At 48.2% G+C, this 25,241-nt stretch overlaps 1 protein-coding gene across 1 annotated transcript; it reads left to right on the top strand.

Moving 5' to 3' along the window:
• Positions 1 to 1,704: 1,704 nt before the first annotated feature.
• LOC136599616 (WD repeat-containing protein 55-like) lies at positions 1,705 to 23,973 on the top strand. The gene is made up of 9 exons (XM_066588804.1): positions 1,705 to 1,768; positions 3,701 to 3,751; positions 5,845 to 6,002; positions 6,524 to 6,624; positions 8,196 to 8,283; positions 10,911 to 11,090; positions 11,725 to 11,824; positions 14,395 to 14,564; positions 23,097 to 23,973. Exons 1-9 carry the CDS (start codon positions 1,751 to 1,753, stop codon positions 23,431 to 23,433), a joined length of 1,203 nt encoding a protein of 400 aa, XP_066444901.1. The 5' UTR covers positions 1,705 to 1,750; the 3' UTR covers positions 23,434 to 23,973.
• The last annotated feature ends 1,268 nt before the right edge of the window (positions 23,974 to 25,241 follow it).

Genomic DNA, 25,241 nt, shown 5'->3' with positions numbered 1-25,241 from the left:
TCCCCCCCCCTCTATCCGCAGTCCCTGCTCCCCCCCCTCCATCCAGTCCCTGCTCCCTCCCTATCCAGTCCCTGCTCCCCCCCTATCCACAGTCCCTGCTCCCCCCTCTATCCACAGTCCCTGCTCCTCTCCCCCCCTATCCGCAGTCCCTGCTCCTCTCCCCCCCTATCCGCAGTCCCTGCTCCTCCCCCCCCCTATCCGCAGTCCCTGCTCCTCCCCCCCTATCCGCAGTCCCTGCTCCCCCCCTCTATCCGCAGTCCCTGCTCCCCCCCTCTATCCGCAGTCCCTGCTCCCCCCCTCTATCCGCAGTCCCTGCTCCCCCCCTCTATCCGCAGTCCCTGCTCCCCCCTCTATCCGCAGTCCCTGCCCCCCCTCTATCCGCAGTCCCTGCTCCCCCCTCTATCCGCAGTCCCTGCTCCCCCCTCTATCCGCAGTCCCTGCTCCCCCCTCTATCCGCAGTCCCTGCTCCCCCCCCCTATCTGCAGTCCCTGCTCCCCCCCCCTATCTGCAGTCCCTGCTTCCCCCCCTCCATCCAGTCCCTGCTCCCTCCCTATCCAGTCCCTGCTCCCCCCCTATCCACAGTCCCTGCTCCCCCCTCTATCCGCAGTCCCTGCCCCCCCTCTATCCGCAGTCCCTGCTCCCCCCTCTATCCGCAGTCCCTGCTCCCCCCTCTATCCGCAGTCCCTGCCCCCCCCCTCTATCCGCAGTCCCTGCTCCCCCCCTCTATCCGCAGTCCCTGCTCCCCCCCTCTATCCGCAGTCCCTGCTCCCCCCCTCTATCTGCAGTCCCTGCTTCCCCCCCTCCATCCAGTCCCTGCTCCCTCCCTATCCAGTCCCTGCTCCCCCCCTATCCACAGTCCCTGCTCCCCCCTCTATCCACAGTCCCTGCTCCCCCCTCTATCCGCAGTCCCTGCTCCTCTCCCCCCCTATCCGCAGTCCCTGCTCCTCCCCCCCTATCCGCAGTCCCTGCTCCTCTCCCCCCCTATCCGCAGTCCCTGCTCCTCCCCCCCATCCGCAGTCCCTGCTCCTCCCCCCCATCCGCAGTCCCTGCTCCTCCCCCCCATCCGCAGTCCCTGCTCCTCCCCCCCTATCCGCAGTCCCTGCCCCCCCCTCTATCCGCAGTCCCTGCTCCCCCCTCTATCCGCAGTCCCTGCTCCCCCCTCTATCCGCAGTCCCTGCTCCCCCCTCTATCCGCAGTCCCTGCTCCCCCCTCTATCCGCAGTCCCTGCTCCCCCCTCTATCCGCAGTCCCTGCTCCCCCCCACTATCCGCAGTCCCTGCTCCCCCCCACTATCCACAGTCCCTGCTCCCCCCCACACTATCCACTGCCCTGCTCCCCCACCATCCACAGCACCTGCTTTCCCATAACATCCCACTCATCCACGCCCTCGTTTTCCCCTTTACATCTCCCCAATCCACAGACCTCGTTTTCCCCTAACATCCCCAGCCCTCATTCTCCCCTAACATCCCCCCCTCCCTCATCCACAGCTCCCAGGCCGCCGCTCCCCGTATTTAGATGCAGCCGGAGAGGGGGGCTACGAGCCGCTGTGTGCTTGGGGGTCGTGGCAACTGCCGCCTCCTCCAGCACATCGGAGAGCACGCCGCTGTCAGCCCTTTCCCTCCCACAGCACTTTCTCCAACTAGCGGTCACGTGATACCAGGAGGCTGACGTCATCGTGCAAGGTCCTTCCAGGGCGGGTGAAGCAGTCAGTCACTACGCAACTGCAAGGACCTGGCTTCACCTCTTTAAAGATGGCGGCGCCCATGGAGGTAAGCACGAGAGTGCCGTTTATACATTATGGGTTGGTACAGTTATGTCTCCGCTCTCATGCTGTCCCGGGGCTCGGACTAAGGAAACTGCATTAAATGCAGGAGTAGATAACTGGTATATTCACGGCGCTCTACAGAACTACAGAGAGATGGATAGACGCTGGCCTGCTGGCAGTATCCCCGGCGCTGGGATCCCTTCCTCTTTGTAGGGAGAGGCTGTATGGCACCTATAGATGTCACCTGCTGATGTGCGGAAAATTATGTCATTCGGTATTCCAGCCTTGAACGTTTCTCCCATCTCCAGTACAGGTTAGGTTACATAGCAACCTGTACTGGAGATGGGTAGGGGCCAAAATTAAAATCGGCGCACTCATGGGGCCGCAGATCGGTTTTCAGTGGCTCTCTTTGTAAATAAGGCCCTAACACCCTACTCTGTAGTCTAATGGTTGCACTCTTCTGCTGCCCCCCTGATCCTCTGCGGCTGAACAGATCCGAGCGTGGAGCTGGTGGTTCATGCTGCTCTTATGGCCGGGCGCACACGACCATACGGTAAAATGCTTAAAATCACAGCGTTTTACCAGCGCAGGGAACTGCGCATGTACTGCGTATTGTTTGCACGCTGACATACCTGCAAGTGTGAATGGATTAATGAAAATCAATGTACTCTCATTCACTGTGTATTATGTGCGCGTATGTCGCGCTTGTAATACGCAATGAAATTACGCCCGTGTGAGCCCGGTCTTAGGCACGGAGTGGAAAAACTACTATCCTGCACACTGCTGCTTCCATGTAGCGAGTCTCCCTGAAAATAAGACCCTATCTCATATTAATTGTTTCCCCAAAGGAGGCGCTAGGTCTTATTTTGTGGAATGCCTTATTTTAGTTAACTAGCAGCTGTGGTCCGGAGCCCTCCCTCTGTTCTCCAGGGTTCTGCAGCTCTGCTGCACATACTGCACTCCTCGGCTGACAACAGAACATCATTTACTGGTTGCGGGATTCATAAATCTGACCTCCAGGAAACAATGGCTCTAATTAGTTCAGCGATTGGGCAATCAAAGCTGTCGCATTGGTTTAGCGAACGCTACATTGATTGGCTGAGAGCAGCGCTGCTCTCTGCCAATCACAGCCATAATTTCCTGGAAGCGGGATTTATGAATCCCACGACCAGCAAGTGGTGATCTGTAGTGCAGCTAGAGCTTATTTTGGGGGTAGGGCTTATATTTCAAGCCTCCCCAAAAATAGGCAAAAATAAGGTTAAGGCTTATTTTAGGGGTAGGTCTTCTTTTTGGGGAAACACAGTACTTGGGAATTTAGGAAACTCCACCTCACTGTAGGGGGTGCAGTGAGTAGAAGTGGAGGACACTAGACTCACCCATTCACAGGTTTGGTGGGGGCCCAGGTCCCGTGGATAAGTGATAATACATGATTCTGTGAATACCCCTCTAAGGTACACTTACAGCTAGCTTGATAATGTTATGTGTAGTACAGGGCCTGATGGGTAGTGCATGGCATGGAGCTCCAAACACCAAAGGGAGGATCCCTGTGCTCACACCCTGCAATAGGCATAACACAGGGATCAGAGTGGCCTCCAGTATCCCAGTAAGGGTATATTCACATGCAGCAGACTTGAGACATAATTTTAGAGACATTCATTTGTGTCATTTGGTTCGGGTTTGCAGAAACCACTGCACAAGTGCAGATGAAATCCCATCCCGACGTATAGAATGGATTTTCCAGTTGCAGAAATGTCTGCACCAAATTTACAAACATAACCAAATATATTCCATTTGGAAGAAAACCTTAAAAAACATCTAGAAGCATTTTAAATCTGGTGGACCCGTGTGCCTCATTTACAAATACTGATTCTTTCTGCTCATATAACATTGCATTGTAAGGAATATTGGCTTATGGATTTTTTCCCTTTCCTTTTAGACTGCGCCAATCTGTAGAGATCCAGATGGAAACGATGAAGAAAGCCAACAGGTCAGAATGGCAGATTGTAGTCTTACCGTGTTTTGCTGAAAATAAGACCCTGTCTTATATTAACCTTTACCCCAAAAGAGGCACTAGATCTTATTTTCAGGGAAGGTCTTATTGTACTTACCTGGCAGGCTTGGCAAGGTCCCTCATGCCGTTCGGAGGTCCGCGCTGTTCTTCAGCCCTAGCTGCTTGTACAACATCACTTCCTGGTTGAGAGATTCATCAATCTCGCCTCCAGGAAGCAATGGCTGCTATTGGTTCTTGAGAGCTGCAGTCAGCCAATCAATGCAGCGCTCGGTGAACCAATCACAGCCATCGCATTGGTTCTTTTAGCGCTGTATTGGTTGGCTGAGCCGCGGCGCTCGAAGAACCAATCAATAGCCATTGCGTTGTGGAGGCAGGATTTATGAATTGGCTGAGCCAATGTGGCGAGGACTGCAAGAAGAGCGCAGACCTCCAGAGAGTGGCGTGAGGGACCCGGACTGTGCCTGCTAGGTAATGTATTCCCCCCTTTTTTTCCCCTTTAATGTAGTGTAGCTAGGGATTATTTTCAGGGAAACATGGTACCAACTCCAGGGTCAATGGGGTTGGACCAAATTACCCTGGAGGTCCCTTCAAACTCTACCATTCTATGGATCTACCATAAGGGTGGTTTCACACATATAATTTTTTTCTAACTTCTTGCAGTTTTTGAAATAGTCTTTTGAGCCAGAAGTGGATGCAGCAAGAAGGAGAAATTTAACACGCATGAATACTGGAATAAATCTAGGGGCTTCTATCTCTTGCGCCTCGGATTGCGTACTAACATGATTTGGGGCACTTACTTTATTTTCCTAAAAAACGCCCCATTTTCAGTGGGCAGTAGCCGTGCTGAGAGGTCTGTGGGTACTAGACTTATTGCCACTTCCTGCCCCCTAACTGTCTCCTTAATTTGACCAATGTCTGATCTGACCCCCCCGCCTCTCGTCACGGAATGGAGAGAACAAGCAGACAGACAAGCAAAGTGTAACTGCATCGTGAAGTACTTGTTAGTAGCAACTACTGCCAATGGAGCTGAGCCATCCAGAGCTCTGCTGTAAGCCAGAGCCCTGTTGTATCTGTTACCAGTCAGTGTTCACAGGAAGATCTTGTGAGAGCTGCAGACACAGAATGGCTGGCTTCCAATGGTCACTTCAATGGAAGCCGTCCACGGGGAATTCACAAAGAAATGGAGCATGCTGTGTTTTTAGTTTTTTTTCACTCCGTGAGTGGAAACTACAATTGGTTTCCGCTCGTGTGCAGGATTTTCCATAGCATGCTATGGGCGCTATTTGCTGCGGATTCTGCAGCAAATAGCCATCCGTGGGCAGGAGCCCTTAAGCTAGCTAAGCCCCATCTCCCACCTCCTGTTACTAAGGTCAAGCATCATATACAGGCGGTGGAGAGCGTAATAGAAGGAAGGGAGACCTCTAGTGGCCAGCACTTTGGAGAGATTTTTCATGCAGAAAATATCAGTTTAGGAAAATAAAGCAAATTGCAATTTTGTTAACTATCATACCGGCTATCGTATTGACCTATGTTTGTATAATATAAATATATAATATAAAATAATTTTTAATTTTTTTCCCCCTACGCGGATGCATTGTGGATCGCAAGCCCAAAATGACTGCCTTCCTCCGCCTATCTGCTTGGTCTACAAGCAACCAGAGAAGTATCTGCCTACAAATCCGTGATCAATCGCTTCCATAGAGATCAATGGAGTCCGTCCGCGTGGAGCATGCTGCGATTTCTTTTCTTTCCACATGTGTTCGTGGAGGTGCAGACTCTCCATGCTTTCCTGTGGGTGGCTTGAGCTGCGGATCCTCAGCATGGGTTCCGGTCGCGGATTCTGCAAATTAAATCCGCCCGTGGACATGAGGCCTTAAGCTAGGTGCAGATAGGGTGATACAAGTGGGTGGGATTTTTTTAAAACCCATCTGCATGTAGCAGGAAAAAACGAACAAAATCAGAACATGCTGAGGAATTTCAAACATAGTAATTTTAGGTTGCCCTAGCATGATATTCTCCAAAAACCTGCATTTTATGGTGACTGGTCTAAATATTCTGAACTTGTCCAGGAGGAGACGGAAGAGCCGGATGACACTCCAGGCCCAGCCGAACCGCAGGTGAGAGACACTCCTATGGACATAACGTTCGAGGCTGCTGTGAACACCATCGCCTTCCACCCTAGCCAGGACATCCTCGCTGCTGGAGATATAGATGGAGACGTATTTGTGTAAGTCCCCATTTATCTTCTAGATCGCTCTCACAGTTACGGCGCCATGATGTTATCCCCATGATTTGCTATCATGCAAATGTTTTGAGTATTAAGATGTAGTGCATAAAGTTTCCATGAAGGTGGTGCATGCATGCAGCCTGACTCTGTGCAGCGCTCATGTCTAGCTTCGTAGTGCACGGAGGAGCATACTCACCCGGTCCCCCGTGCCCTACAAACATTGCTCTCCGTTTCCTCACCTTTTTTGAGCCCCATAGGATGACCCTTGAACACCTTCCCACACACTGCTGCACATGTATGCCCCAGGCAGGGGGCGCTCTCTGCACAGTATTACATATGTATGTAGCATTGCTGTTGCTTTTGAAAATTACAGCCAACATCATGTGCTAACAGCTGGCATTGGAGGTTAATGTTTAACCCCTTAGATGCTGAGGTCCGTTAACAAGTGCGTCAACCCGTGGGATTAACACTCAAATCTAAACTTCCTGTATATTAGGAATGTCATGAATGTGTGTTTCTAGGTATTCATATTCCTGCGTAGAGAATGGGAACAAAGAGCTCTGGTCTTCTGGACATCACCTGAAGTCATGCCGAGATGCTGCGTTTTCCAGTGATGGCCAACGTAAGAATCAGTGATATTGTTTCTCTAGTGTTTTGTGAGGACTTGACAGAAAAAAAAACATTAATAAGATGGCGAACGTAATCCTACAGAGAATCAGTTTAGGCCTATAGAGGTCTATAGGTGTCCTATTATTCCTCTGTGGAGCTCACAATATGGCTTTATGCTTAAGGCCGCTTCCCCTCGGGCGACATGATATTGCCAAAAGAAAATCGCAGTGATATTGCAGCGGTGTTGTGTGCGATATCGCTGTGTTTTTCTCGCAATTTTGTGTCGCTACAAAGTTGCGTGACTTTAAAACACCATCAATCAAGGATTTTCAAGGGGGGAGGCTTGAAATATAAGCCCCACCCCGAAAATAAGCCATAGCTGCATAAAAAATAGAAGAGAAATACATCCCATCTCCGGTGCTGTCAGCTCCCCGCGCCTCTTCCCTGAAGCTCCCCGGGAGTTGCTTGAAGTTCTCCTGCAGAGCTTTCTGGTGATTGGTTCCTTGAGCGCTGGCTCTATTAGGCTGAGGAACTAATCAGACTCAAAGCTTCCTTAGGGTGGGGATTTCCTGCAGTAGGGCTTAGTTTAGAGCTTTTACAGTAGGATTTCCAACTGTAAAAGTTGCATCGCATGAAAACCACGTTTTCATGCGACGCACCACATAGGAAAGCTCCATAGAGAAACGTGGGCTACAAAAAAATTCGCAAATCGCAGGTGTATAGAGCATGCAGTGATTTTTCTAGTCTTGCAGTGTCGCAGTCTACAATACATCACTCGTGTGGAAGAACCATTAGGAAAGCATGGGCTCTACATACATGCGATTTGTAGCACTGTCGCATTGCGACAAAATCGTACATCTGGCAGTGGCCTAAAGATGCATTTACACGGGCGATTTTCCTGCATGGTTTTTGTGAGTTGCATGGGAAAGGAACCCATTGTTTTTAATGGAGGCATTTACATCACCAATGTTTCTCTTGCAGCGCTGCAAGGAAAAATTGCAGAATGTTGTATATTGACCATCCTTCTCTATTGGAGCTAAAAGATCACATCATGCTTGCAGGTTCATGCAAGTTTTTCACGTGAGCACAATTTTTTTTGCTCCCACACAGAATAATTGGCGATTGATGTATATATATTTTTTTCCCACGCACACAGGACAACTGTAGGCTAAACAACTGCATGATCACTGATGTCACCGCTAGTTGTTAATGGAGACATTCATATGGGCAGAGTGTTTAGACAGACAGGCCACTGCTGAAGGATCGCTCGCTTCTTACTGACTTCTTGTCCAGCACTGAGCGGGCAGCGAGCAATGAGCGAACCATCCATGATTTTTATGCTGGTTGAACGTGAGCGATAAACAAATAGTAAAGAATATAGCACACGATGGCTTTGCATTTAGAAGAATTTTGTGCAATAATCATCCTGTGTAAATTGGCCTTCACGCATTAAAGTCTGTGACACCTATGCCTATATGCAGCCTATAGACACATACATGTCCTTCAGCCCTATCTCTTATTCTCTCTCATTCACACATACTTTATGTAATATTTCACTATTTCTTATCCTTTTTTTATTTTCAGAGCTATTCACAGTTTCCAAAGACAAGTCTATTCACATCCTTAACGTGGAGGAGGGAAAACTAGTGAAACGTATCACCAAAGCCCATGAGTAAGAACCCTGATTACAGCCCTAGTAAAAGCTAACCTCCAGCCATACGTCTCTTGGCTGCAACGATTTGTATGATCTTGTCCACCCATAAAACCATTCGATCCCTGCGTTACATATACCCCCATAAACATACAATTTATTATACCTATCAATGATAATAGAATGATGACAATCAAGTCAGTAGGCAAACAGATAACAGCGCAGTATAAATAAAGCAGTAGAAAGCCAAGGAGAGCTATACTCTATAGGTAACATAGTAGCATATATCCATTATCAATACAAATATTCACACCTGGTATGTCGACCGTCAAGAGTGTTGGAAGGTGGTCTTTGGCCTAGGTCAGGATCTTCACTGCTGATGCCATGACTGCTGAGCTGCGGGTCCGGCGCTGATGTACCCAATGGCCACCGTCTGTTTTGGACCCGAAGTGGGAGACCTGTTAGCTGGGGTGTGAAGTGTTGAAGAGACCGGGGAATGGCCTGAAGTTTCCATACATTTATTGAGAGGACCGACTCCCTTAATGTACAAGTGCCTTGTGCTTGGAGTTTCTATAGTGTACCTCCCTGCAGCCACAGCGTCCATGGTGAGTACCTGCTACCGGTAGTGTAGAGTCAGAAAAGAGCGTCCCAGACGGAGAGTCCAGCCACCAGAAAAGGGAGCGCTGAAGCGGATAGGTGGATTTTTTGATTGAGAGAGTATAGATTTGGCGCACTGGAGAGGCCAAGCATGAAATTGGCTGAATAGAATTGCCTCACTGCAACGATCAAATTAGCTACCAGAGTGGAGACCTTAGATGTCCGGTCCTAATCCAGTTCAGAGTCTGAGGCAGACTCAGAAAGTTTGCCTTTGGAATGACTATCATCTCCGCAGGACTGGTGGGAATGCCAATGACCTGTAAGATTGCCTTGAGCAAGGAGGCCTAGCCGGCTACTCTGATTTACCAAAGGAAAGGTCATGGTCATGCGTGGAAGAATTGTCACTGTCAGATCCACTTAGGGGCAGTTGATGGATAGTGAGTTCCTACCTATCTGTGATGATGGTGGATGTTCTCGTAAAGTCAGCTACCACCCATGAGAAGGAACATGTCCATTCCGGTTTTGCAGTCAAGGGGGGTTGGATGGAAGGGGTGCCTGTAGGCGAATCGGCAGCAGCCTATCCTGATGGAAGTGTTATGGCACAATGGCTCAGACTGTCCGCACGGAAATTTGGTACTACAGAAAGAGCATGCAAAATACGTGGCTCGGGCTGGGCCCTGCTGGAGTCTTTAGCTCTGAAGTAAACATGGTGTCAAAAGGCCACGGATAGTAGTCTATAGAGCACTTCCATAGAGGTTACTTAAAAATGAAGAAAGCCACAGAGTTGGACAAGGGAGGGGGGGAGGAAGACATATGAACAAAGAGGTCTGTCTCATATGGACACCAAGCTAAAATGGTTAGCTTGATGCCTGCAGGAGAGGTATAGCTGGTAAGAGGAGCTAATACTTTTTTACTTAAAGTCCGCCTCCTAGTGGCAGTAGCTATATCCACGGTCTTCAGATGTGTCCTCCAATGACATGGACAAGAAATGTACTAATTAAGGCTTAACAATCCAGTGGGTGTGCCCGGACCCTGCATTTGCCCAAAGGATTTTTTTAAACCATGTTCCTCTGGCCTTTTGATTATTCCTTATGTCATCAACATGACTGTCCAAAACTTGCTGAGTGCCATGTATCTTGCAATAAGCGCATGTACAATTTCTTTTGGAGTGCTGTTGGCAGACTCCTCAGTTTCTGCTGCACATACACCGCCTTGTATCGGACGTCCGAAACATTGCTTCTTTTGTATCGTGTTGGTGATGTAGGGGATGTCATCCACATCACTCAAAGACCAGTGGAGTGGAGGGCTTCGGGTGGCTGCGTCTGGCACACTCACTGGTCTGTTAAGCCCTCATTAGAATATGGTGCGGAAGCTTTACAAAGTACTTTTCCTATTATAGGGCTGGTTTAATAGATGGAAAACAGGTGACAAGTTCCCTTTAAGATATCATTAAAAGATCATACCTACAGTTGCATGCAGCCAAGAGATGTAAGGGTACTTGTGGGTTAGCTGTCAGCAGGTTTTAAATTAATTTCACTAATACGTATGCGTAAAGAAAACCACTATTTATTTGTTAAACTTTTTTTAGTTCTCCAAAACATAAATATTTATAATATTATTCAGGCGATATAAACACAGCAATAGCCTGCAAGGTAGCATCGAATGGGTCTATTAAAAAAGTGGTAACATATATAACCCACAAATACCGATGTATGTTTGAAGGTTTACATTTGGTTTTTGTACCGTTTCGCTTTTTGCTGTCTGACAGTATCTTGGGGATAGTTTAATGGGTAGACAATATGTTGGTTCATAAATGTTCATGGACAAATGACTGCAATCTTCACAATGACCACTAGATGCCGCTACAGTATAAAGTATTCTACAACCCGGCCACCAAACCACATTTTGAGTTGTGCCATCTTGTTCAGTATCTGCATCTTGTGCTTCAAGAAACATATTTGCTGTCTGTTAAAACTAATTAAGCGAATTAAGGAAAACAAAAAATTGTACACTTATTTTAGTAAAATGTAACATTTTCTGCTGTCTCGCAGCTCTGCCTTGAACAGTTTGCTTCTGATAGACGAGAACCTCTTTGCTACGGGTGATGACAGTGGGATGTTGAAAGTGTGGGACCTCCGAAGAGGTACGGCGTTCATGGAGATGAAGAACCATGAAGAATACATAAGTAGCATGGCCATTGACCAAAACAAAAAGATGCTCCTTACAACCAGGTACTTGCTGTATGCTACCAGTGTGTATTGGGGTGTTTTATTATGGGGAGATTTGGTGACATCACATTCCAAATTTGAGATCTGGTGTGAAAATCACATTATCGCTTATCCCCTTATTATTGTCTTATTGTAAAATGTGACAACATATAAAAGACCCCCGAATGTCTATTTTTCTGGGACAAACCAATGCATTTCTTGCACAAATAACTCAGTAATCGTATTTGTTTCTCCTATTGGGTCTATTAAAAAAGTGGTGACATAACCCACAAATACCGATGTATGTTTGAAGGTTTACATTTGGTTTTTGTACGGTTTTTGGTGGCTGACAGCATGTTGGGGATAGTTTAATGGGTAGACAATATGTTGGTTCATAAATGTTTATGGACAAATGACTGCAATCTTCACAATGACCACTAGATGCCGCTACAGTATAAGGTATTCTACAACCTGGCCACCAAACCACATTTTGAGTTGTGCCATCTTGTTCAGTATCTGCATCTTGTGCTTCAAGAAACATATTTGCTGTCCGTTAAAACTAATTAAGCAAACTAAGAAAAACAAAAAATTGTACACTTATTTTAGTGAAATGCATTTCTTGCACAAATAACTCCGTAATCATATTTGTTTCACCTAGTGGAGATGGAACGATGGGAGTGTTCAACATAAAGAGACGCAGGTTTGAGTTGCTTTCCGAATACCAGAGTGGAGACTTGACATCTGTAGCTATAATGAAGGTTGGTTGTGCATTGATTTTTTTTAAAATACCTTAAAGCTTTTTTTTAATAAGTTTTAGATGTTCACTGTATCCCTGTGCCAAGTGGCACATAAAATATTCTTCCGTTTGTACAGGAAAAGCAATGCTGCTCCGACCCCTGTGTAGTATTAAACTCAATGGGAGCTGCATCTGCAGTTACAAGCATGGGTTGGAGCAATAGATTTTGCTGTGTACCCCCTGTGTGTAGCAGCGCACCCCAGCTGTTCAACTATTGATGATCTATCGATGATCCTTAATTTTGTGCGACAGCAATCACTGTACTAGTATTTCTTATCAAGGCGGCTAATGACACAGTTGACCTGTACTTGTAAAATACTGCACTTAGCAATGTTGGCAGATTTAAGTTACCAATCTATTTTAAACCCCTAAGAATGTGGCCCTTTTTTTCTCATTTAGTCAGAATTGACTGACATTTAAAGGGTTAACAGTGGCAATCCACATAAATGCTGATCACAGCTGTTACAGGTGGGTGTTAGCTTTCAAAAATCCAGTACCCATTGTGTATGTACCGGGCTCAGCTCCCAGGCCCTCTCCAAACCAACTCCATACCAACCCTAAAGCGTACATGTATGCCCTTTATCAATAAATAATAAAATGTTGGCTCTTTACACGCCTCGATGATAAATCAATCTTCTACTGGAAAGCCAGAATTTTAGCATCTGAAGCACATGTGTCAAACTCAAGGGCCGCGGGCTGAATTCGACCCACCACAAGGTCTGGACCAGGTCGATTCTCCACTTACCCCAGAGGATGCAGCCAGCGCTTGGCAGAGGGGGCAGCACAGGGAGTGGGTGTCAACTTGGATTCTGAGCTCCGGCACGCACCTCCACGCCAAAATGTTCAGCCACCAACAGGTGGTAGCACAGCTCAGACTGCCCTATCTAAGCACCCTACAAGGTTGGAAGCTCGGTGCTAAATAGATGGAAGGGGGGAAACTCCATCATAGTGCAGAGAGCTCCATAGCCATGATAAGGAGTAGTTACATTTTAGGGCTCATTCACATGGGTGGATGCTATTTCTGTCTGTGAAATATGCAGTGTTTTCATAGACTGAAACTGTGTCCATTCACTGCGGATTTGAACCTTTGTGTGTTTTTTTTTTTATATATGTGTATTCACTAGTTTCACTTGCAGGGAAAAAATGCAAGTAGGTCCATAGATTTCTCCTGCCTACATGTGTAAATACTCAGTGGATACACATGTATTGTGCGTATTTAAAGGGGTTGTCCCGCGCCGAAACGGGTTTTTGTTTTTTTCAATAGCCCCCCCGTTCGGCGCGAGACAAACCCGATGCAGGGGTTTAAAAAAAAAACCGGATAGTACTTACCCGAATCCCCGCGCTCCGGTGACTTCTTACTTACCTTGCGAAGATGGCCGCCGGGATCTTCAACCACGGTGGACTGCAGGTCTTCTCCCATGGTGCACCGTGGGCTCTGTGCGTTCCATTGCCGATTCCAGCCTCCTGATTGGCTGGAATCGGCACACGTGACGGGGCGGAGCTACGAGGAGCAGCTCTCCGGCACGAGCGGCCCCATTCAGAAGGGAGAAGACCGGACTGCGCAAGCGCGTCTAATCGGGCGATTAGACGCTGAAATTAGACGGCTCCATGGAGACGAGGACGCTAGCAACGGAACAGGTAAGTGAATAACTTATGTATGGCTCATAATTAATGCACGATGTACATTACAAAGTGCATTAATATGGCCATACAGAAGTGCTGAACCCCACTTGCTTTCGCGGGACAACCCCTTTAAGCCATCCCATTTACGTTAATAGACAAGTTCAGTCTGAAGTACAGACAAAATAGGACAACATGCTGTGATTTTAAATGTATTTATTTATTTTTTTCACATATGTAAAATATAAGTGTGAAATACACGTTTCTGAATACCCCAATGGAAATCAGTGGTGTTTAAGCCGTCCTAATTACATGCATAAAAATATGCACGTTATACGGAGCGCAAATACAGTCATGTGACCGAGCCCTTATGGACGGCCCGTTGCAGGCAACCATAATGCTGATGTGGCCCTCGGTGACAATTAGTTTTGATACCCCTGATTTAAAGGGTAACTGTGTAAACAAACCATAGTGACATGTAAGAGGTTTGATCAATGGCAGGTCTATCAAACTATCATTTTGGTTGAAATCCATTTCAGTCTGATGTCTATGGCCTGGTGATGATGGTGTTGGTGGTGATGGTGATGATGATCATCATCCCTTTAGTCGACGTTGACTTTCGGTCACTTTATGGCTCATCATTCTCCTTGCTCTTCTGTCCTTGTCTGGCTGTGATCCATGAAGTATTTTGGCAGTAGTGGCAGTATCGTGGAGTAGTTGCCATTCCTTTCTCCACCCCTCCCCATTTATCCGGGCTTGGAAGCTCACGTTCAGTCTGAACAGCAATGACTTAGACTGACTGTAAGTTGTGTACAGGGTGTTGTCGTGTGATGTGCGTGCACCTAGTGGTAACGGGGGAGAATGCAGATCTTACTTAGATTTCATATCTTTCCTTTCTTTCTCCTTCTTTAGAGAGGCAAAAAAGTGGCTTGTGGCTCCAGTGAGGGGACGATCTATCTGTTCAACTGGAATGGATTTGGAGCAACGAGTGATCGTTTTGCTGTGAAGGCGGAGTCCATCGACTGTATGATCCCTATTAATGATAACATAGTCTGCACAGGGTCCATGGACGGCATCATCAGGTCAGTAGTCCTATTTACCTGTTATGTAAGCTGCTGACAGAGAGGTTAGAGACTTCCATCCCGGCATCGAGTAAAGCCATCTGCAGCGGTGTGACGCCACAAGTGGCATTTCATTGGAACATTTTTCCTTCACACAAGAGTAACTCCTGCAGCTCCCTGGATTGAATGCAGGACTTTAATTACCCAACAGATGCAACATTTTATTGTACAGTAGTAGCCATTATCTTATAGGGCAGTTTTATTGTACAGTATATACTATGGCCCCTCTACACAGGAGCCATAGCTGCCACTACTGTACAATAAAACTGCCCTATAAGATAATGGCTTTCATCCGACAGCAGAATGTTTGTCCACTACAGTATGTGTGTGTATATGTATATGCTTGTGTATATGTATATATAAATGTATGTGTGTGTGTGACATATATATACATACACAGAAATGGGCAATCTCTGGTATCCTGTCCATGTGAGGCAGATATAATATATGGCATTGTTAGACACTGTGGAGTATCTCCTTACTGATGCATGGACCAGTCTTTCCATGAAGTATATAGTTTTATGGCAGTCGCACTATAGGCGGCCACCTGGTACTGCAACTGTTAAATACCACTTATCACACCAAAGTCATGTAAATCCTCAACCAAGTTGACACGATGGTAAGGTTCATGTGTGACATTCTCTTAATGTATACATATAACTACCCAGAAGCTAGAATTGGCCAAACGTATGTTAGAAAAGTGTCCTTAGGACTGATATTCTTCGGTATACTTTTGCCTTAACTGTACTAAAAAAGTGTAGTTGACAGCGCTTTACAGTACAACTATGTGGCAAAAAATGTATTCCATGCTATATATATATATATATATACTGTTAGTCCCCGACTTGCGAACAGGTTCCGTTCCGGGAGCCCGTTCGCAAGTCCGTTTTGTTCGCAAGTCAAACAAATGGTTGTATGGAGGGGATCGCGGGTGGATCCCGCTCCATACAACGTCGGGTGCCGGCTGTTCTTACAGCGGGCACCCGGCGGCAGCAGTTCCGACGAGCCGTGGCGCTTGTCGGAACTGTTAACACTTTAAATACCGCTCTGACAGCGGTATTTAAAGTGTTAACAGTTCTGACGAGCGGCACGGCTCGTCGGAACTGCTGCCGCCGGGTGCCCGCTGTAAGAAACAGCCTGCACCCGACATTCAGGGGGCCTGTACAGCGTCCCACGATGAGATCGTGGGACGCTGTGTGGTTGCTAGGCAGCCGGGGACCTCCTGAAAGGCCCTAGGGCTGCCTATGCAGACTGCCCATCAAGCGAACGGCTTGATAGGCGCTCTGCATAGACAGCCCTGGGGCCTTTCAGAAGGCCCCCGGCTGCCTAGCAACCGCGATCTGACCGGACAGGCTTCTATTAGGCTTGATAGAAGCCTCTCCGCTCCCTGCACAGCATGATGTAATGCCATAGCATTACATCATACTGTGCAGGACAGATAGTTCGTATCTAGCGAAATTCGTAAGTCGAATGTTCGCAAGTCGGGGACTATCTGTATATCATTTTTTTTTTTTTTGTGGAAGTCATTGGCAAACATATACAGCTGGATCTAGCTGGGTTATAGACTTCACAGGGCAATTTTAAAACTGACCTACGAAATAGAGTGCCTGACTGTGGTATGAATGTAACCTAATGCCAGATTCACACAAACATTTATGTATTTGTGCTGCGTTTTTGTGCTTGGGGCATTGCATATTTTCCTGCGCAACTGAGTGTTTTACTGTATGTTTCCCAGAACGTCTCCACGACAGCACCACCTGAGATCGCCTCCTCCTGATAGGACAGGAACACACCGAGAGGTTAAAATTCCCCCCCCCCCCCGTCCTCCCCTCCTCAGTGTTTTCCTGTAGGCAGGATCACCGAGAGGGGCTGGTGGAGACGCCAGCCCGAAGAACGTACCGGCAGATCGGAGGGCAGTGGTCCAGCCTGTCCTCCCTTCTTGCAGAGCGGCTCCCGGGACGCCACATGGAGTGGTTTCCCCGGGCCAGGTTCCTCCCGCGGTGGCCCATGGGGGGTTCAATGCGCGGCGCTTCCGGCCTCCCCTTAACGAGCGGGGGGGGGGGGGGGGCGCCGCGCCAGGTGACGAGCGCGATGACGTTATCACGCAGGGCACGGCCGCTGCGCGGAGGGGCGGGGCTTAAAATTAAAGGCGCCAAATTAAAAAAAAAAAAGGAGGATTTAAAAGGAACCTGAGAGAAGATGGCGCTGAGCGAAGAAGCCATTCAGTGAGCATTGACTTACTGCCCCAGGGGTGTCTGCAGCACCAGTAACAAAGCAATGAGTGCTCCAGCACCAGAGGTCGCGGAATGTTCAACCGCGGCGGCAACCGTAAGTAGCCAGTGGGGCAAAACAAGGCATGCATATTCGTGTACATTATTTGTGAATGTCGCATCCTTACACGCAAAATTTTGTTTATCTGCCAGGGGGATAAAAGAGATGCCCCTCCCAGAGCCAAAGCTAAAAAGTGCGCAGAATGCGGCGCAAGACTACCGGCTTCGCATGTGAGGCCATTATGCAAAACATACATAGCCAAGCTGGTCAAGGAGGAATCGGGGGGATTCCTCGAGGACGTCAGGAAGCTTGTCCGAGAGGAAGTAAGGTCAGCCCTGACGACTCCTAAAACGCCACCCAAAGGGGCATCAGGGGCAAAACGCCGAAGGAAGGCGTATAGCCCAGAGGAGCACTCAGACTCTGAGGTGAGTTCGGGTTCGGAACCAGAAGAGCTGGTGCTCGAGGAGTCCTCAGAGGAAGAGGAATACCAAAAATACCTCTTCCATAGAGAAGACCTAACGAAACTGATCAAATCCGTTAGAGCCACACTAAAAATGGAAGAACCCAGGGAACCCCGTTCAATGCAGGACGAGGTCTTTGGGGGATTAGGAGAGAGGAGGAAGCATACCTTCCCGGTCCACAGCAACATATCCAGATTAATACACAAGGAGTGGAAGAAACCCGACACGGGATCCTTCTCCTCTAAGGGAGTTAAGAGGCGCTACCCGTTTGAGGAGGAGGTATGTGCGAATTGGGAGGAAGTACCCAAGGTGGACGTCCCAGTGGCTAAGGTGGCTAGGAGGACAACATTGCCCTTTGAAGACACCACACAGCTTAGAGACCCAATGGATCCGAAGGCGGAGGGCCTATTAAGAAGATCCTGGGAGGCAGCTGCCAGTATGCTCAGGCCAGGGCTTGCAGCCACGTGTGTTGCTAGAACCCTGGGAGTGTGGCTAGAGCAACTGGAGCTGCATATCTCGAGCAAAACACTGAGGGAACAAATTATAGATTCCCTCCCTATGCTAAAAATGGCCACCAACTTCCTGGCAGATGCAGCAGCGGAGTCGGTGAAGCTTTCGGCAAAAGCAACGGCCCTAACCAACTCGGCCAGAAGAGTCCTGTGGCTGAAGTCATGGTCGGGTGACCTAACATCAAAAAATAAATTATGCTCGCTCCCCTTTCACGGCCAGTTCCTCTTTGGTCCGGATCTGGATAAAATCCTAGAAAAAGCGTCCGATAAGAAGAAAAGATTCCCAGAAGAAAAACAGCGTAAAGGGAGGACCTTCTTCCGGGCCCCAGCACAACAGCCGGAACCATATAGAGGCAAAGGCAAGACTGGCCGCTGGAGTTACCCCAAGGGAGGCAGAGGGAGGAACTTCCTCCTCAACCCGCACCAGGGGGAGCCAGCCAAGCAGAAGCCCTGACTCCATCCCAGTGGGGGCAAGGCTGCAGAGCTTTGCGGATCGGTGGGCCTCGATTTGCAGGAGCCCGTAGATCCCGGAGATCCTGCAGCAGGGATACCGAATCGAACTGGTATCCCTCCCCAGGAGAAGATACATTACCACGCGAGTTCCAGCGCAACAACTGCACCCGCTCCAGCAGGCGGTACAGGACCTACAACGTCTAAGAGCAGTGTCCCTCGTGCCACAGGAAGAGGAGACCTGGGGGCATTACTCCAGACTCTTCCTAATAAAAAAACCCGGTGGAGGCTCACGCATGATAATAAATCTAAAACCCCTGAACATCTTCGTCAAGTATCGAAAGTTCAGGTTGGAATCCATCACATCAGCAGTAAGGTTGATCCCCAAGGGTGCCTACATGGCATCGATCGACCTGAAAGACGCCTATTTCCATGTACCAATCCACAGGGACTCAAGGAAGTACCTAAGGTTCGCGCTAGAGATGGGCAAGAGGACAAGACATCTCCAATTCAGATGCCTGCCCTTTGGAATCTCCTCAGCACCCCGCATCTTCACGAAAATCATGGCGGTGGTAGCAGCCTACCTAAGGCAGAGGTCGATTCTGATAGTCCTCTACCTGGACGACATACTAATTATAGCAGAGTCCAGGGAACGCCTAGCAGAAAACTTGGCAACAGTGCTCAACCTATTACAGTTCCTAGGCCCAATGCTCCTTCCTCCCCGAGTCAAAGGTGCAGAAAATCCGACACATGGTGGAATCCTTCATGCGGAGACGGTCATGCACAATCCGGGAGGCTATGTCCCTCCTGGGAAGTCTAACATCATGCATCCCGGGGGTAGCATGGGCGCAGGCACATACCAGACCTCTGCAAGCAGCAGTTCTCTCAGCATGGGACGGCAGGCAATCCTCGCTAGAAAGCAGAATGCAAATCAAGAACTCGGTAAAAATATCCTTGCGCTGGTGGACGTCCCCGGGAAACCTAGGAAAAGGAGTCCACTGGATATTGAACCCGGCGGTGCAGGTCACGACAGACGCAAGCTCCTGGGGGTGGGGGGCGCACGTCGGAGACCAGCTCCTACAGGGCCCATGGCCGCTGGAGACGAAGCACCAATCCTCGAACTACAGAGAGCTCCAGGCGATCTGGAAGGCCCTACAGCACCTGGGGGACACTGTAAAAAACCAACACATACGAGTACTATCGGACAATACCACGGCAGTGGCCCATATCCGGCACCAGGGGGGCACGAGGTCTTTATCCCAGGAGGCATTCCGGATGGTGACGGACAAGTGGGGTCTCCCACAACTGGACCTATTCGCGTCAAAACAAAACGCCAAGGTGGAGAACTTCTTCTCCCTCAGACGGGAGGACCGACCGACAGCGGTGGACGCCCTGAGCCAGGATTGGGGAGGAGAACTGGCGTACGCCTTTCCCCCAATTCCATTAATCCCAAGGGTACTGCAGCACTTCAGGTCACAGCCGTACACCCTGATCCTGGTGGCTCCCTTTTGGCCAAGAAGGAGCTGGTTCAGCCTCCTAAGGAACCTGAGCATCCAGGAGCCAGTCACCCTTCCGGCTTAAGAGAATCTCTTAACGCAGGGACCCTGAACTACCCCGACATAAGCAGACTCCATTTAACAGCTTGGTTACTGAAGAATCCATACTAAGGGGCAGGGGATTCTCGGGACAGGGTAGTCAGAACGCTAATGGCAAGCAGGAAAGAGACTACCAACCGCATATACCAGAAAATCTGGAAGAGGTTTACCTCTTGGAAACAGGAGAGAGGCTCCTTGGGCAACAGTGCGGACGTCCCTTTGATCCTGGACTTTCTACAGGACGGCTTGGATATGGGCCTCGCCCCAAGCACCCTAAGATTCCAAACGGCAGCCCTTAGCGCCCTATTTGACACTAAGTTAGCCGGGGACAGGTGGATCAGTAGATTCCTGACAGCGGCAGATAGGCTACGACCCAGATCCACCAACATATGCCCAAACTGGAATCTTAATTTAGTCTTGGGGGCCATGGCAGGGGAACCCTTCGAACCAATTGAGGGGCTCTCAATAAAAATGCTCACAGTTAAAACAATCTTCCTAGTGGCCATTTCCTCAGCCAGACTGGTCAGCGAGCTACAAGCCCTATCCATACGCCACCCGCTCCTCAAGATCACAGACACCAAATTAGTCTTCAAAACAGACCCGACCTTCTTGCCTAAAGTAGTATCCCCATTCCATAGGGCCAAAAACATAGTAATCCCCTCGTTCTATAATCACCCAAAAAACGAGAGAGAACGAGCCCTAAATTGCTTAGACGTCAGAAGAGCGGTCCTGACGTACATCGAGGCTACAAGCCCATGGAGGCAGGACGACAACCTGTTCGTCCAATTCTCAGGCCCTAACAAGGGAAAGAAAGCAGCTAAAAAAAGCTCTATAGCCAGGTGGATCCGCCTGGCCATTAGCGAGTCATATAAGGCATTGGGGAAGGAGGCCCCCTCGGCTCTTAAAGCACATTCCACGAGGGCAATAGCGACCTCATGGGCCGAGCATGGCTCGGCATCAGTAGAGCAGATAGGCAAGGCAGCAGTATGGAAAAAGCCCCATACTTTCGTCAAACATTACAGGGTAAAGGTGCAGCTTGATGAGGACATGTCCTTTGGTCGTAAGGTCCTCTCAGCGGCAATCCCACCCTAGAATAACTTTAGTTGATACGTCTTAGGTGGTGCTGTCGTGGAGACGTCCTGGGAAAAGTAGGATTATACCTACCCGATAATCGGGTTTCCAGAAGTCTCCACGACAGCACCCGTACATTCCCTCCCTAAAAAAAAAAACAAACAAAAAAAAAACCGAGATAATATGTGAGTATATATACCGTATATACCGGCGTATAAGGCGACGGGGCGTATAAGACGACCCCCCAACTGTCACCTTATACGCCGGTATACAGTGGAGAAAAAAAAAAAAAATTATTACTCACCTCCCACGGCGTTCTGTCGCGCTCCGGCAGGATGTCGCTCGCTCCGGCAGGATGTCGCTCGCTCCTCGTCCCCGCCGCAGCATAGCTTTCTGAATGCGGGGCTTGAAATCCCCGCTTCCAGAAAGCTAATACACACGCCGGCAGCCATGACATCATTGAATGGCTGTGATTGGCTAAAGCACACGTGGCTTCAGCCAATCACACTATTCAATGACATCATTGAATGGGTGTGATTGCTAACACGTGCGCCTTCAGCCAATCACAGCCTTTCAATGATGTCATTGAATAGTGTGATTGGCTGAAGCCACGTGTGCTTTAGCCAATCACAGCCATTCAATGCTGTCATGGCTGCCGGCGTGTGTACTAGCTTTCTGGAAGCGGGGATTTCAAGCCCCGCATTCAGAAAGCTATGCTGCGGCGGGGACGAGGAGCGAGCGACAGCCTGCCGGAGCGAGCGACATCCTGCCGGAGCGCGACAGAACGCCGGGGGAGGTGAGTAATAAATTTTTTTTTTTTACACTTTTTTTTTTTTTTGTATTACCGGCGCATAAGACGACCCCCGACTGCAGAGCAGATTTTTCGGGGTTCAAAAGTCGTCTTATACGCCGGTATATACGGTATATAAAAAAATAAAATACCAGAGACGGGGGGGGGGGGGGGGGGGGGGATTTTAACCTCTCGGTGTGTTCCTGTCCTATCAGGAGGAGGCGATCTCAGGTGGTGCTGTCGTGGAGATTATCGGGTAGGTATAATCCTACTTTTTGCACACTGTCCCGTACATTGTAATGACTATTTAGTCTAATTAGTCTCATATATTCTATTTCCCTGCACAAATGCTCATAAAAGTAGGACATACTGCATATCTTTTTCTGTGACAGAATTGCGCACCTAATATATGCACTTGTGGACGAACGCATTGATATCAATGGGTTTTATTCACTGCATTTTGCGCGCGCAAATACAGACATGTGAATCCAGCCTTAGTGTGTAATCCAGGTCTTCAACACAAAAAACTTTAGCCTAAAAACAGCTGTACAGATCAGTGAAATGGCTAAAGACAACCTGTCTGTCCGTGCGTGAGTGAGCAGTGAGTGGGTTTGTGAGTGAGTTACGTGCTCCGCTCCTGGTCAGATGACGGTGACATCATCAAATATTCTTCATTGTTAGTGAGCGAATCACGTGCTCTGCCCCATATCACTTGACAGTGACATCATCACAGGTCCTGTACACACACGGCTGCTGACCGGCTAAATGTTTGTTAGTATTCTATAGCAACTGAGACTGCAGAGGGTTTGTAGTCTGCCTACACTCTGCACATGGATGGAGGACCTTGGACATCACCATCATGTGATCAGGGGTGGAGCAAATAACTCACTCACTTGGGATGAAGGACCTGTGATGTCACTGCGTTTTGATCAGGGGTGGAGCATGACAGTGACATCATCACAGGTCCTTCATCTCCAGTGCTGTGCTGCTTGTGATCCCTGTTCTATGGGATAAACAATGTATGTAGCAGAGTGTTGTGTGTGACATGCATGTAGCAGAGCTGTGTGGTACATTGTGCCACCAGAAACACTGGTACTATAATTTCTTAGTAATCGCTAGTAATTATATAGAAACCAAACCATGCTTCCATATATAAGACAAACACATGATGGAGAAAATAAATCGAATGAATGTCCTGTGTAGGAAAATTGGGCTGCTGTGTTATAAATAGGTTAAATGTGTTATAAATGGGTATCTTTTGTGTAAAAATGTTCATGAAAACAATTTTTTTACTCTGAAGTAATAAATGCAAAACCAGAATTAATTATTTTCATACATTTTTCTAGAGCCGTTAACATTTTGCCCAATCGAGTTATTGGCACAGTGGGACAACATCCCGGGGAGCCCATAGAACAGCTAGCAAAGTCGAGAGATGGCAGATTCTTAGCCAGCTGTGCCCACGACCAGAAGGTGAAGTTCTGGGATGTGTCAAACATTGGCTCAATTATAGTGGATGTTTACCGGAAGCGGAAGAAAAACCGGCAGCTACAAGCCTTGAGCAAGAAGGCATTTGGAGGAGCTGATGACTTTTTTGCTGACTTGAAGGAAGACCAGGCAGAAGCTAAGGAAAAAGAGGAAGAGGATGAAGAGGAGAGCGACAGCGATGACTCCGACAGTGATTAAACAGAAATGTACTGGGCATGTGATGGACGTTGGAGTCCTCTGTCTATTAGACTGGATGCAGGCTGTGCATCTACCGGGGACAGTAATGCTACCAAGTCTTATTAACTCAGCGGAACAACAGAATATATATTTTATCTTCTGGCCATTTTTAAAATTTGTAGAGGTGGCACAAGAGAAAACCCGCCATAACACAAGTCAGTGAGTGACATCGCTGTGCCACCAGCCGTGTTCACTTATGCCCCTGTAGCTACTAGCGCCATTTTCTATTGAAACTGATCTCTTTACATGCTTCTGTCCTGGTTCTGCTCTACCTACCCGTGCCTGTAGGTGTATGACAGTAATCTTCCTTGTTATATGAGCAGGACTTGTACATACCTAGAGAGGCGCACTCTATTGACAAATTATTTTATTCATGGTTTTACATGGAGACCAGAGGACATGGTAGCCAGGACGTTGTGTGCTAGAATGTTACGTCTGTTTACATTGTATCTGGTATGTAGAACATGCAGAAATAAAAGAAATGTGCTTCTCTCTGCCTGGACTCTTAATATACATATGTACACAGGGTGTGTGTGTGTATATGTATATATATATATATATGTGTGTGTGTATATATAATGTGTAATATATATATGGTGGAATGGAAGTTGACAAGTTAACTTAGATTGGGTTTCTGGCTACTGGAAGAAGCGGTGCAAACATCAACCCATCCCATCAAAAGATTCAGAAAATGCAGAATGTGGTTTGGCCCTGGGTGCTGGCCACAATGGCTATAAGTAGAGTAATGTCAAGTGGAATCGGAACTCATGATGAAGCATTAAAAAGTGTGCAGAGAATAGAAGTACAAACTGTAGTGCTGCTACTGGAAACCACAATATAGTACTTGCCGTACTGCCACCAAATGCTCATTCCAGTGTTCCCCTGCCTGCTATAAAAGGCGACCTTAAAGGGGTTTTCTAGTGAAATACTATTGATGAGCTATCATCAAAATAGGTCATCAATAGTTGATCGGCTGGGGTCCACCGCTCGGGACCCCGACCAATCAGCTTGAGCGGCCACATGCTGTCAGTGCTGCAATAACACCTTATAGTAGCCAGTGCGGAGGCTTCCGCTCCATCCTCTGTGTATTTGGAGTGTAAGTATCTGCGCCGACCTACCATGTAGTGGCCGACGCTTGTAACTGAAGATACGCCTCCCATTGATTTTAGTGAGCTGTGCCTGCAGTTACAAGCGCCGGCCACTGCACAGAGGTCGGCGTGGAGACTTCCGCTGCTTCCACTTTCCCCAGGCAGTTGCCCACCCAGCCTGCTCTTTGTCCCACCCAGGGAAGAATACCTGCTTAACATAACAAACACTGGAACATAACTGTTTGTTTTCCAGAGATTTAGTCCTCAACAAATAAAAAGATGTTATTATTTATCAAAACTCCTGTAGAGTGAAAACTGGATGAAAGGCGTTAACCCCTTAAAGAAAGCGGCCTTTATTTGTTTATTTATTTTCCATTTTCGTTTTTTGTTTCTCAGTAAAAAAAAATCTTAAAGGGGTTGTCCCGCGCCGAAACGGTTTTTTTTTTTTTTAAGCCCCCCCCCCCCCCCCCCGTTCGGCGTGAGACAACCCCGATGCAGGGGTTAAAAAAACAAACCGGGTAGTACTTACCCGAATCCCGGCGGTCCGGCGTCTTCATACTCACCTGCTGAAGATGGCCGCCGGGATCCTCTCTCTCTGTGGACCGCAGGGCTTCTGTGCGGTCCATTGCCGATTCCAGCCTCCTGATTGGCTGGAATCGGCACGTGATGGGGCGGAGCTAC

The sequence above is a fragment of the Eleutherodactylus coqui genome, unplaced genomic scaffold (genome assembly GCF_035609145.1).
Source record: "Eleutherodactylus coqui strain aEleCoq1 unplaced genomic scaffold, aEleCoq1.hap1 HAP1_SCAFFOLD_38, whole genome shotgun sequence".
Taxonomy (NCBI): domain Eukaryota; kingdom Metazoa; phylum Chordata; class Amphibia; order Anura; family Eleutherodactylidae; genus Eleutherodactylus; species Eleutherodactylus coqui.
Note: the sequence above shows the minus strand (reverse complement) of the source record. Positions and strands in the feature narration are given on the sequence as shown.